This window comes from Phascolarctos cinereus, unplaced genomic scaffold (genome assembly GCF_003287225.1).
Source record: "Phascolarctos cinereus isolate Bilbo 61053 unplaced genomic scaffold, phaCin_HiC Scaffold_7;HRSCAF=346, whole genome shotgun sequence".
Taxonomy (NCBI): Eukaryota; Metazoa; Chordata; class Mammalia; order Diprotodontia; family Phascolarctidae; genus Phascolarctos; species Phascolarctos cinereus.
Genome location: NW_027556180.1, coordinates 31,922,983 through 31,937,739, shown reverse-complemented (window position 1 = coordinate 31,937,739; position 14,757 = coordinate 31,922,983). Strand labels below are relative to the sequence as shown.

Sequence of the window (14,757 nt, the reverse complement as noted above, 5' to 3'; positions counted from 1 at the left end):
ATTTAAAAATTTTGAACTTTCAAAATATTAATCCCTTTAAAGCTTGTAGTCAAGTCAGTACCATTCTCCCCACCCTTAATGATCTAGGGGAATCTACAAGCATCTTCTTTGAGTTAATAAAATTGGGTTATTTTCTTATCCCCCCAGATCTTTTATTATTCCACCAGTATTTTCCGCACAGCTGGTGTAGGACAACCCGTTTATGCGACAATTGGGGTTGGAGTGGTGAACACTATCTTCACAGTTGCCTCGGTAAGTAAACACCCCTAGATAAATAGTGTGTTTTTCTCTTTTTCCAGGAAAAAAAAAGTCAGTGACTTTGTTCAGGTGCAAGGGGTTTTTGCGGAAGTAAAAAGGTCATAAAAACACTCCCCCCCCTTAGTCAAATGTAGATAATGTTAAGCAAGTTTATCAGTAATTCTCACTGTGCTTTAAAACTTTTTGCTCAGTCTAGGGCTTGGAATGTCTTGAGCTTCTGTGGTACGATAAGGACGGACTAATTGTACTCCAGAGGTCCCTCCCAGCTCTAAAGTTCTTTAAGTGAGTCTGTAAATCAGATAATCCTTTTCCTGAGGCGTGGTTTAAATTAAAACTCAACCAATTCCACTGTAGCTCTTATCAGAGACTAACAGTCAAGGAAAGCAGCCAGAGGATCCATTTAACCAGGTTCACCGAATATGTTTCTAGGAATGGGAAAAAGATACTGGAATTTTCACAGTGACTTCACCACAGAGAAGTACATAGAGAAATGAAGAATGGGCAGGTGAGGAAGGAACAACAGCCCTCCCCTCAGTTCCAACCCCATAAGCATGCAAACCATTGACCAACCTGCAAATGGCTTTAATGTAATACTACTATGAATCTTATAAGAAATATCTTGCATTTTTATACCATAGAGAAGAGAAAGAAGAAAATCATCAAGGCACCAAGAAATGTATCTATAACCATAATACAACTTAACTCTTTGGAGAATTTGATTCAATTTAATAGACAGTTACACTTAAGGAATTAATATGTGCAAGAGTGATGTAATAATATAGCGGAGACAAGGCCAGCCTCTGCATAAGGAGGATGTGGGTTCAAGTCTTGTTTCCGATCCATACTGAATATGTGACCTTTGGCAAATCACATCAACTCTCAGGGTCCTAGATAACTAACTCTCTAAGACTCAACAGCTGTCCATCTTCATTCATAGAAGAAATTTCCTTACTGGGAAAGGAACTGCACATACCTATGAAATCACAGGTCTGGACAAAAATAAAAGAATAACAAGTACTAGGTACAATAAATTTACATTCATCGGGTGGTGGGGGGAGAGAGAGATAAAAAATGGGAAAATATGAAGTACTGTAAGGAAAAACAGAGAGAGAAGAGGCAGGGAGGTCAATTAGAAGGTTATTGCAATAGTCCAAAATGAAGGTAATGAAAGCCTGAGGTAAGATGGTGGCTGTTTGAGTGAAGAAAAGATGGGTTTAAGAGATGTTGAGGACATAGAACTTTTAAGACTTGTACAATGATTGGATATGGAGTGCCCTCAGGGTCAAATGTAGTGGGAAAGATAATCTGTCCCATTTTGAATAAACTGAATTAGAAAAAATGATGGACTATCCAGGTGGAGCTGTCCATCACCATCACATAGATGCAGGACAGGAGTTCAAGAAAGAGATTAGGGTGTTAAGTGGTTCCCTGCCAACCTGAAAAGAGTAATGTGCCTTCCTGGACACACTTAGCCATTCAGTAAGTAAACAAGTAAAAACTTGCGAAGTACAGATGATAATAGCTAGCATCTCTGTAGCAATTTAAAGGCCTACAAAGCACTTTACATGTTAACTCATCCGATCCTCACAACAATCCTACAAGGTAGGTGCTATTATAATTACCATATTACAAATAAGGAAACTGAGACACAGAGAAGTTAAATGACTTGCCCAGGGTTACCAACCAGTTTGTGTCTGAGGTGAGATTCAAAACTCAGGTCTTCCTTACTCTAAGTCCCATGCAAGCCTACTGGGCCCCTGGGCCCCCTAGTGGCCAATAAGTGTTATTGTGGTTTAGCAGAGGAGGAAGTCTAGGTCAGGGAAAGTTGATGGAGAAGATAAGACATGAGATGGTGCTTGAAGGGTAGATACATTTTTAGTAGAAAGAAAGTTGGGAAGATAGAGAATTCTAGGTTAGGCAAATGATATGAGCAAAGAGTTAGTGTCAGGAATGCCCATGTACTGTTCAGAAGATATTGGCTATAACAAAGGGTTATTTTGGACAGTACTTGGAGATAAGGTTAGAATGGTAGGTTGGTGCCAAGTTGTGGAAAGCTGGACTTTCTCTTTAGGTAATGGGGAGTTACGTTTTTGACCCTGACGAAAGTATTCTTTTAGGAAGGTGGATGGTAGAGGAGAGAACCTGGAGTCAGAGACCAGCTGTTTTAGCTTTCCAGATGTAAGGCAATGAGATTCTGCACAAGTGGGAATGGAAAAGAGGGACAGCCTGGGAAAGATATTATGAAGAAGGAACTGACAGAACTTGGTGAGTAATTAGTTATGGTGAACAAGAGGAAGGGATCACATGATTTCTAACATCCTGAAAGTAGCCAGGTTACTCATAGGCTGTGATTAATAGTCCATTTGAAACAATACTTAGATATTAGACTCTGCAAATGAAGACTGAGCTGATTCACTTGAGGCTCTTATTTCATGGTGTTCTGTATTTTGCTAATTAAGCCTGTTCACATCAGAAAATAAAATAATTCTTGAATCAATTCTATCAGGACAAGGAGGAAGATAAGGCACGAAAGGACATAGAGTGTTCAGAGGAAACTCATTTGAACCAATTCATCTAAAGAAAAACAACTGTTGAAGTCAATCAATATCTGAATTTTTTATTTAAATGAAGCCACACAACTGGCTTGCCTAAATTTTTCACTTTTCAACTAGTCATTTTGAAGTCATACCCTTAAATAAGGTAAAATTCAATCAAGTAAAACATTTAGGAGGTGCCTACTATTTACTAGACACTGGGGGTGAGGAATACAAAACTGTTTGAGATGCCATTCTTGACCTCAAGGAGACTGGAATTCAATCAAGAGTGAAAGGAATAATAATAAGAGCAGACATTGGTGAGGCACTTTAAAGTGTGCAGATCACTTTGCCTCTTTGACCTCACTGGATTTCCCCAACAGTTCTGTGAGGTAGACACTATAGATATCATCCCCACTCTACTGATGAGGAAACTGAGGGTTAGAGAGCTTAAGTGAGTTGCATAATCACATAAAGAGTTAAGTGAAAATTCAGGTGAATTCAGTGGGGGGAAAAAATTCAGTAACACAAATGCTAAGTACCATGAGTTCAGAGGAATAAAACACCATGAAGGCCCAAGGAGCTTCCATAAAGGAAAAGAAGAGCCTGAGCATTTCATGCCAGTGTCATTATAGTCTTCTATTATGACTGCTACATAATGAAATCTTCCAAAGGGCCATTGGCAAGAAAAAAAAAGTCAAGAGAAACTGTTCATAATTCAATATTTTCATTTCAAAGAGAAGCACAAAAATGGCACTTGATATGGCTATTACCTTGTAACCTCGGGAGCCAATCAACAATTATTTATTGAAGGCCTACTAAATGCAAGGCCCTGCACTAAGCGCTTCAGGGAACTGCAGAGAAATATGGAGTTGGGGAAAGAAGACATGCACCCAAGAAGATAACTCACCCCACAGGAGGAGGGCACAATTCAATTTCTTTTATTAAGACCTAAGTGTCGCAAGATGCTTTCAGGGAGATGGGAATATAGAGATGAAAAATTGTTCCGCCTTAGCTCCTACTAAAATCATATACTACTGTAATGGATACCTACATGGATAAGCATGATACAAAGTAGGATCCAACTGGAAGCAAAGAGAAGATCTAAACACAAAAGAAAGGAGACAGAGAGAGAAGTGAGTGAGAGACAGAAAAACCAAAGAAACAAAAGAGCATCAATAAAGCATTTTTAAAAGAGTCAGGGATAATTAAAAGACTGTAAAGCTGTGTGACTTGCAAGGACTATGGTATCCTCAACAGAAACTGGGGAGTTTTGAGAAGTAGGTATGGGCGGTTCTGAGCGATTTCTCATTCAGACTTATTGAGTTTGTGATTTCAATGGGATATGCAGTGGAACTATCCATCAGGCATGTGGGAGTGGAGCTCCGAAGAAGGATAAGGGCTTGAGAAACAGGATAAGAATGGGGGAGAGGCCATCAGACCTGACAATTAAAAGATCATTAGTAACCTTACAGAGAATGGTTATAGTCAAATAGCGTTGATGTTGGGAGACAAATTGCAGAATGTGAATTAAGGTGAACTGCAGATGTGAATTAAAGGTGAGGAAGTAGAGGCAGACAATACAGATAACTCTTTCTAGGAGTTTGACCATAAAAGGAAAGAGAAATAGAGCATAAAACAGGATCAAATAAAGTGTTTGTTTGGTTTTAAGGAAGGGAAAGACTAAGACAAGTTTGTGTGTGGATGGTAAGGAGTCAGTAGATAAAGAGAGGTTGAAGATTAGAAACAAAGGATGATCACAGGGGCAGGCTACCAGAAGAGACAAGAAGGAATGGAATTGAGGGCACAAACATTGGAGGATTGCCTTAATGAGATGAAAGGTCAGCTCTTGCTCAAGCACTGGAGTAAGAAGAGGAAATGGAGGATGATGTGTTTGGTAGGTGTGTGTGTAGTAGGGAGAAGAAGGAGATCATGACGGATAGATAGCCTCAGTTTTTCCAGTTAGGTAGGAGATGAAATCCTCTGCTGAAGAGGAGGTAGTGAATTAGGAGAATATAAGCGATAAGTTATAGCGTGACTGGAGTGGAAAGTGTGATAAAGTGTCAATCAGGGAAGAACAAATAGATTGCTTTGCAATTATGAAGGTCCATTTGGGATTGAAATTTGTGGCAGACACAGTGAACATGATGGTGAGACTTCCTCCAACAGCCTTCAACAGTACAAGAGTAGACAGTACAACAGTCAGTGGGTGGATGGGTACTGGTGGCAACAAAAAGTCATGTTTTGGCAAGATTTGATAGGAGATTGTATAAAAGGGCAGTGTATTCAAAGATGGAGACCAGCACATATTTGAATGGGTTAATTATAGGGTCAAGAATGCAAACAGTAGAAAGTAAAACCAGAGCAAGGGTGATAAACTAGGGAAACTAGGACATATGGAGGGATTTGAGACTGTGATGAAGATGAAGAATAGATTTAGGAATGAGAAAAAGGATAAGATGGAAGGACAAGAGGTTATTATTAAAGAGAGGAATTTCAGTTCAGAAATATGAAGATAGTATATAGGAAATGGTAAGATTTAAGATAAGTCCATACTAATGTGCAGTTTAATCATATATCTAGAGCTAGAAAGAAACTCAGAATAAATCTAATTTAATACTCTCATCTTAAGAAAGAGAAAATAAAGGCTCAGAGAAGGCTGCCCAGGGCATGCAGGAGATATCAGAAGTAGGAATTGATCTCAGGTCCATGACTTCAAAGCTATCAATACAGACTCTGACATTCAAGGCAAGATGAGGTATCAGAGTAAGTTTTTAACTGGAAACGTGGAAACGTTAAGTAGAGTTGGAAGTTGGCATTAAAAAATAATTGAGGGGCAGCTAGGTGGTGCAGTGAATAGAACTCTGGCCTTGGAGTCAGGCGGACCTGAGTTCAAATCCAGTCTCAGACACTTAACACTTAATAGCTATGTGACCCTGGGCAAGTCACTTAACCCCAATCGCCTCACCAAAAAAAAAAAATGACTTAAGAAATCTCATCAATGCAATGGCCAACCATAGTTCCAGAGGACTGGTAATGAAGTATATTGCCCACCTCCTGACAGAGAGGGGCAGAATGGCATTTTTTAAAATTTGCTTTCTGGTGAGGCAATTGGGGTTAAAGTGACTTGCCCAGGGTCACACAGCTAGTGTCGTGTCTGAGATCTTATTTGAACTCAGGTCCTCCTGACTCCAAGGCCGGAGCTCTATCCACTGTGTCACCTAGCTGCCCCAGAAAGAATTTTTTTTTTTGGATATGCACAAAGCAGGAATTTTTCTTCCTGATTACATATATTTATTACATCAATTTTGTTTTTCTTTTTTTTCCAGGATTGGAGTGATAGGAGGGAGAGAAAGTAGATGTTCATTGGGGAAAAAATCAAATTAAATGAAAAAGAGAAAATAGAATTCACTACACCCCCAAAATATTTGTTGGGCTTTGGAGGTGGTCTCTGTTAACTGCCTAAGGGTGTGGAGCCTCAATCTAATCACTGAGAAGTGATTAAACCTGTGAGCTTGTTCTTGGAAGACAAAGTAGATTTTTCCATGTCCCACCTCTTATATGCATCTCACATGCATCTAGGTGGTGACTGCTCCCACTTAGCTCAAGGAAACACTTTGCCTTCACTTGACATGGATTTTAGAGTTTATTTTGAAAACAGAGCTCAGTCTTGGGATACAAGATTTGTTACTTTCAGAACTAGAAGGAATTAGCACTAAGTAAACATAGCAAGGAAACAGTTTCATTTTATCTTTTGCTACAGTGTAACAACAATACCAACAAACATAGAAAAGTATAAAAAGAATCACAGTTAGGACAATGTTAGGATACCAGCAAGACTCGATTATGATTTTTATTCTTTTCTACAAATTCGTTCCCTTTGGTGATTTTCAAAAGACTATTATTACATCTATCTGAAGAGTTTGTCTAAACAGGCACTTAGTTTACAGTCTGTGAATCTGTCTTTTTTAATATGTTGATAGTTGTATTTCAATATTTAAATTGGTTTCCTTCTCAATCCTTTGGGATTTTAAAAAAATGTGCATTTTAAAACATTATTCTGCAAAGGGAGCCTAGCTTCACTAGACTACCAAAATGATCCATAGTATAAAAAAGCTTAAAAACATCTGCTCTAAACTCAGATATAATGGTTCTGCGATATAAAACAGAAGAACCTTTACATAGTTTATTTAGCATCTCTCAAATCCAACAACTCTCAAAAGTACATATTGAGAACTTCTGACTGTAACACAGGTTTGTACTGGAGTCTGTGGACTCACAGGGGCCCATGGATAGATTTGGAGGGTTGATAAACTTTCTAAAAATTTATTTTAGTAAGTATAATTTTTTGTAATGCTATGTGTTTTATTTTACACATTTTAAAACATCATTCAGAGAAGGGTTCCATAGACTTTCCCAGATTGATTGCCAGTATATCAATCAGTGTATCAATCAGTGTGCCCATATGCATATATCCATACAATTTTGTGTATCCATGACGCACAAAAAAAGTTAACAATCCCTACCCTCTAGGTATTTATTTCAGTATGGCTGACTTACCAAGAGGTTAATGAGCCCACTCAATATGCTAACTAAATTTTGGAATACTCATACAAAGGATTTCCCTTCTGTGATTCACTGACCCTCACAATGGGAGCCCCCCAACACCTGACAGGAAATTATTCCATTCAAAAACAGTAGGCTTGGCCAATTATACCTTCTAAAGATTATCTTTAAAGGAAAGACCTCAATTACACACATACTCAGAAGGATAGTTGACAGAGCTGTCAATTAGCATTCCCTAAATTCCATCCCTTCAGGGGAAGAGTTCATCAGAAGTGGCAGCAGGTACACTCAGCTGCTCTAGTTAAGTTCAGAACTTTATGCTTCTGATACATGGATCAGGTTAAGAATGCTGATATGCCAATGATCATAATTTGACATTTTAACTCAACAGCAGGGAAAGTGAGCTGGAAAAACTGGTACATGTTTAACTCAAGAATTTAAGGTCTGTGCTCTAGACAAAATCCTGGGGATTTCTATCATTGAGCTTATGCGTAAATCAGGGTAAATGGAAACTTCACAATTTTTTAACACAAGCTTGGAACTTACAGAAAATCAACCAGGAAAAGTAAAATGTACAGTGTCTGAACTTTGTTTTTCAATTCAACTGAATAAAATGTTGGAGGCAGTTAGCATAGGGGAGAAAGGTGTTGCCTGTGAAAATCAATTTAATTCAGTTCATGATCCATTTAACTCAGGCTTTCAACAAATATTTGAAGTGCCTAGTACATGCGAGGTATTGTTGGTGCTACAGTGGATAAACCCTGCTCTCAAAAAGCTTAAAATACAATGGGGGAGATGATATATATACAGAAATAACTAAAACACACAGTATAGTGTGAAACATGCAGTAAGAACAAAGCACTATTGAGAAGGAAAGACCTCAATTGGCAGTGGAGATTAAGGTTTTAGGGGGGAGATGGTATTTGAACTGGACTTTGAAGAAAAGTTACAAATTCTACAGACAGACCTGGATGGTGAGGGTAGGCTCCAGACAGAGGGAACAGAAAAAGCAAAGGCACAAAAGCAGTACAGTACACATGGCACATCTGGGCAACAACATGCAGTCCAGATTGGCTGAAGCATGGGTACATGGTTGGAAGAATTTTAGGATTAATGATGGAAAGTCAGACTGGGGGAACCTTAAATTGGGGGGCTAAGAAATTTTGAACTTATTCAGTAAATATTTGGGAGCCATTCAAAGTTTTTGAATAGCAAAATAATACAGTCAAACTTTTATTTTAGGAAAATTAATTTGGCAGAAATATGGGATCAATTAGAAAAAAAAAGGAAAATTTAAGCAGGGAGAACAGGTAAAGAACTACTCTAAGAGCCGAGGAAGAAAACAGTGATAGCCTAAAATAAGGTAATAGTAATGGATATGGAGATGAAGAATTGCATGTGAGAGATTTTGCCAAGGTAAAATTGACAGGACTTGGCCATGGGAGGGATGGAAAAAGAAGGAGTCATTGGAAACAACAAGATTTTGAGCCATGGAGAATAATGGTACCATTAAAAGGAAAGGGGAAGTCAGGAAAATTAGCAGGATTGAAGCAAAAATGATCCTTTGGGATTGGGAAAGATTTGGGGTACTAGTAGTTATCTGAGTGGAGATGACCAGAAGACAATTGTATATGAAAGTCAGAAGAAAAAGAGAGAGATAAGGCTTCCAAAGCTTGTCTTCTCATTTTTGCTCCCCAACACCACCTCCAACCTCCCACTTTATAGCAGATGATGTTAGACCATCAGTGATTGCCTCTCTTAAGCATCTTTCATCTTCATGCTACTATCTCCTTTTTTGTTTGCTCATTAGTATGTGATTTTTTTAAAAAGCCTCCTTTTGGACCTTCTTGTCCATCCATCTATTGTCCCATCTCTCTCCAGCCAAACTTCTTGAAAAATACATACATACATACATATATATATAGATAGATAGATATATAGATATATAGATATATATCTATCTATATATATATATGTATGTATGTATGTATGTATTTATATAGATATATAGATATATAGATATATATCTATATATATATCTATATATATATAGATATATATATAGATATATATCTATATCTATATATATATCCTTAACTCCTTGCTATACGTGCCACACTCCTTTGACTGCTGCAACTGCTCTCTCAAAAGTGACCTCCTAATTAAGAAATTCATTTCTTATTTTCAGTTCTCATCCTCCATCCTGATGGCTCAGCATTTGAGAGTGTTGGCTATCGCTCCCTCCTGCTGCGTCCTGTGTTCCCCCTCGGGTTCAAAAACACACTACCTTGTTTCTCCTCCTAACCCTATATTCACTTTTTCTATGTTGCCTGTGCTGGTTCCTCCCTCTCTTTCCAGTCTCTTCTTGGAGATATTTACAAGGATACCTTTTGATTCTCTTCTCTCTACACCTTTTCCCTTGACAATCATTTTCATTCCCATACATTCAACCATTATATCTATGCAAATAACTCCCAAATCTTAGTTCAGGGAGAAACCTCAGAAGTCATCCGGTCCAACCCCCTAATATTATACATAAAGAAATTAAAGCCCAGAGAGAACAGATGAACCCAAGGATTCAGACTCAAAACTTCACTCATCTTTCCACTACTCCATGGCATCTCTTTTCTGAACTCCTAGCCCACATCTCCAAAATTCATCATCACCTACCAGGTCCACCAGAACTTCAACCTGTCCAAAACTCCTTCTTGTTCTCATCTTTCCCCCTAACCTGCCTCTCCTTTTCATCCAACATTCTTATATGTGGCGCCACCATTCTTTCCCATATTTCAATCTCTCATGTTACCTTTGCTGCTTCCTCTCACCTTCAATATTCAGTCCCCAAGTCCTTTTCATTTCTCCTTTCCCAAGCCTTCTGGATCTCTTCCCTTCCTCTCTACTTCCACTACTACCACCCTCACAGAGCTTCTCATTATCACCTTTGGGATCTGTCGCAATAAAGTTTCCTAATAGACCCTGATGCTTTGCTCTCAGCCCCTTCCTCCATCTTTGAAACCACTGTTAAAATCATATTTCTTATGCATAGATCTGGTCATGTCATCCTTTTGTTTAAAATCCTCAGAGGTTCCCTAAAGCCTACTAAAGTTCATATTCCTTTCCTTGGCATTTAAGACTTTTAATATTCTATCACAATTTTCCATTTTTTAAAAATTTTATTTCACTTTAAATATTTTATTTTTCCCCAGTTACATGTAAAAACAATTTCCAACATTCATTTTTAAAATTCTGAGTTCCAAATTCTATCCCTCCCCCTCCCCTTGAGAAAGTAAGCAGTTCAATATAGGTTATACATGGGTAGCATGCAAAACATATCCGTAATAGTCATGGTGTGAAAGAAAATATAAACAAAAAAAAAACTCAAGAAAAAGTTTAAAAAAAGTATGCTTCAATCTGTATTCAGATACCATCAGTTCTTTTCTATTGGGATGGATAGCATTTTTCATCACAAGTCCTTCAAAGTTGTCTTGGATCACTGTATTGCTGAGAATAGCTTAGTCCTTCACAGCTGATCATCTTACAACATTGCTGTTACTTTGTACACAACCATTTTCCATTCTTATCACATATTAGTCATCTCCAGAGACTTTAGACTCTAGACATAATGGACTATTCCCTTTTCTCCACCCCTCCCAACCCAGAAGCACTGGTTCTACCTGGTTCTCCCTGGTTCTCTCCCCTCCATGTCTTTGCTCATGTTGTACCTTCCCTTTCCCTCTTCTGTGGTTGAATTCCTAAAACACAACTCAAATGTCATTAAGCTTTGCCTGATGACCTTACCTTGACCCTTCCTCTCATTGGTAATCTTACTCTCCTTGAATAAGAGCCCTAGATTCAGAGTGAGAGGATCTAGGTTCAAACCCTGAGTCTGCTACTTGGCCAATCACTTCACCTTCCAAGGCCTCTCCTCTGTAAAGGGAGAGGGCTGGACCAGATGATCTCTAAAGACTCTTTCAGCTCTAAATCAGATGACCCTATGACTCATATGGCATTTTATTTAGCAACTCTCTAATGTGCTTACCATCTAATAGTGTAGGTTACAATTTACCTGTGCTTATGTCATATCCCTCTACTAGATCATAAGTTCCATGACACTAGGGGCTAGGTCTCATATACATTTTGTATCTTCCTAAAGGCCTTGGAAACAAAATAAGCACTGATTAAATGTTTAAAGAAGGAACAAATGAAAAATACATACATCTGGAAGCTTTGTTGTTGCAGGTGATCACTGAAGCTATGGGAGCAAATGAGAGGTCATTAAGGGAAACAGCTAGAGCAGAAAGGAGAAGAGTGTGGAGACAGAAACTCCAGGGAATGCTTTCATTTAGAGGGGGAGAGAAAGAAGAGAATTCAGTGAAGGAGACAGAGAAGTTCCAGTCATTCAGAAAAGTAGGAAATGAGTATTTATTGGGAACATCTATTCCTGGGCAAATAATTTTATTTCTCTCTGTCTCAGATTCCCCATCTATGAAAAGAAATATTATCTTCCTCCTATCCAACTTAAAGAATTAAATAAATTCATAGACATTAAAGCTTCTTGGAAGCAAAAACACTACATAATTGTAAGGTAACCTCATATAACAGCATTTCTAGCTTAAAAAGTCCTAATTTAATTTTTTGAACTTCCCAGGTATTCCTTGTGGAGAAAGCAGGCAGGCGTTCCTTATTCCTGGCGGGCACGGCAGGGATGCTTGTATGCGCCATCGCTATGACGGTGGGACTCGCGTTGTTGGTGAGTTTGATGTTGGTCAAGGTTTTTTCTTTAGTCACACAGAGGGGCACACATATGCTTTTTAAAAAGTATCCTATTTATTTCTTAAATATGATGTTACCTTTGAGAATAAAGCAGGAGGAAATATTAAAGTCAAGTATATAAAAGATGTAAAAGAGAAGAATTGACTTTAAGGAGAGTTGAATTATTTCATTAAGTTGGGAGCGTAAATATGTCTAAAAATTATATGGGAACGACCAAGAGGGCATCATGGAAATGGTAGTACTTTCAAGATGTCATGAAGATCAACCTAGTTCAGAGGCCAGGAACCCCACCTGCTTATCACACCAGGCCTAGGCCTTCTAATCAGCCGTATTGCTCAGAACATGCCTGGGTTGACTGTCCTCATCACAGGAAGCACCATGGAGATCTTATGATGGAAGCTCAAAAGCTCAGAAAAGAAAACCTTCCATTCGATTGAATGTAAAACAAATTTTCAGAGAGATCGGCAAGAGATCTCTGTGGCATGGATTTAGCATATGGCTACTTTTAGATTAAAAAAGACATTAACTGGTGAAATTTCCATCTACTTTCTTCCAGGAACAATTTAGCTGGATGAGTTATGTGAGCATGACAGCAATCTTTCTCTTTGTGAGTTTCTTTGAAATTGGGCCAGGACCAATCCCCTGGTTCATGGTAGCTGAATTTTTCAGCCAAGGTCCACGGCCTGCTGCTGTTGCTATTGCTGCCTTCTGCAACTGGACCTGCAATTTCATTGTGGCTTTGAGTTTCCAGTACATTGCGGTAAGAGGCCAGACATTTTACAAGTTTGTTGACCACATCAGCACCAGGGGGAAGCAGGCCTCCATGGAGACTCATTATGTTTCTCTCTTTTCTTCTCTCACCATAGGAATTTTGTGGACCCTACGTATTTGTCCTCTTTTCTGTGATGCTCCTCGGCTTTACTCTGTTTATATTTTTTAAAGTTCCAGAAACCAAAGGAAAGTCTTTTGAAGAAATTGCTGCAGAATTCCGTAAGAGGAAGGGGCATTCTCCTAAAGGACCCAAAGCCACCATTGAACTAGAATACCTTGGAACCAAGGACAACGTGTAAAAGAACCCCCAGGAAGCAAGATGTGGAAGCAAAGCTTATTTTGGATATGACTCTTCTAAAGAACTAGGTGTCAAAAAACTGAAGAATGATTTTATTTTTTTTAGGAAACATGAAAAACCCCAAAAGGGATTTTGGCTGCTTCTATTTACAGGACTCTAGTGATGCATATTAGGGCGGCAGGCAATTAGGTTCTAATATTCCTATATTCCTACCTAATATTCTCTTCCCTGTTGTCTTCAATACTCAGATCAAAAAGACCAAGAAAACAGCAGGAGAAGGATACATAAGAGCTATTTCTACCTGGCAAACTATTGGTTCCTTAGGAATATTACCATATCTAAAGCCACAGCTAATATGTATGCATCTGGACATGGGTAAATCAGAATTTTCCCATCCAGAGCTCTTGTACAAAACAGGATCAAGCAGGTGGTAACAAGATCCATGTCACAGCAGAGAAGTGTGACCCATGTCTCACTTCTTTGATTTCCCCCTCTCCAAAGCTTTTCCTGACATTCTCAATTCTCTTATTGGTCTAATATTACTTTTTGTATTCTCATGTACATTTTTTCCAGTACTTACGTGTGTATTTTAACATGCTTTTTTGGAGGTTAAAAGTCTATTTTCTTATCTATCTCTAGGCATTTAGCTTAGATTTAATTAATCTATAAGCATAATCACATGGTAGGCATTGTGCCAAGCTCTGGGGATACAAAGAAAGGAAAAACAAAACAAAACACCAGCCCCTCAAACAGCATCTATTCTAACAGGAGAGACACACACAAAATATTTAGCTCTAATATATGTCTTGTGTCAGCTTAGCAGTATTCACGAATAGAAGAGTATTTCCACGTAATGGTCACTTTGTGACTGTGGCTGTGTCTGCCAAACAACAAAAGAGCTGGCACGGTTTCTTTTACTTGGCTTCTCCTAGGTCTTGTACACAAGATATACAGAGAGTAGACAGAAGGCAATCTGAGAAGGGAGGGCACTGGCAGCTGGAGGCACCAGGAAAGACTTCCTTCAGAAAGTTGGTTTTGAGCAGGGTCTTGAAGGATATACTAAATAAATGATTTAATTTTTTGCTTTTCAGAAAATTGTTTTTACATATTTTAAAAACAGTGAGCAAATATACAACTTGTCCACTATAACCCAGTGTATTTTAAGTAAAATATTTTTGTGAAAACATGTAGAATGTCTTGTGATTAAAGCTGAATTTCCCTAAGTCACAAAACAGGTTGAAGGGGGAAAGTAGGGCCACAGGGACTTAGTGCTTGTCTAGACGTCAAAAATGTTCAGTTTCAGCCTTGACTGAATCGGTCAACTTCACCAAACACAACTAATCTATCAAAAATAGTAACTCATGAGTCTACTGTCAATTTAATTATAGCACCAAACTCAATTCAACCACTCATCAAACATGCACTGGACACCTTCTATGTCCAAGGTGCTATGCTAGGCAGTGAGGGCTATTTATAGACAAAGAAGACACAGACTTTGTCATCTAAGAACTTACAAATGTAGTGAACAATTCAGTTAAATCATTTTTTTTCTGTGAC

General features: G+C 38.4%; 1 protein-coding gene across 1 annotated transcript in view; it reads left to right on the top strand.

The window, feature by feature from the left end:
• SLC2A2 (solute carrier family 2 member 2) overlaps window positions 1–13,203 on the top strand; it is a 43,205-nt gene extending 30,002 nt beyond the window's left edge. Inside the window, exons 8-11 of the mRNA XM_020980376.2 lie at window positions 148–252; window positions 12,007–12,108; window positions 12,688–12,891; window positions 12,998–13,203. Coding sequence (XP_020836035.1) covers window positions 148–252; window positions 12,007–12,108; window positions 12,688–12,891; window positions 12,998–13,201 — 615 coding nt within the window. The 3' untranslated portion in view covers window positions 13,202–13,203. The remainder of the gene's footprint in view (window positions 1–147; window positions 253–12,006; window positions 12,109–12,687; window positions 12,892–12,997) is intronic.
• Window positions 13,204–14,757: the final 1,554 nt, after the last annotated feature.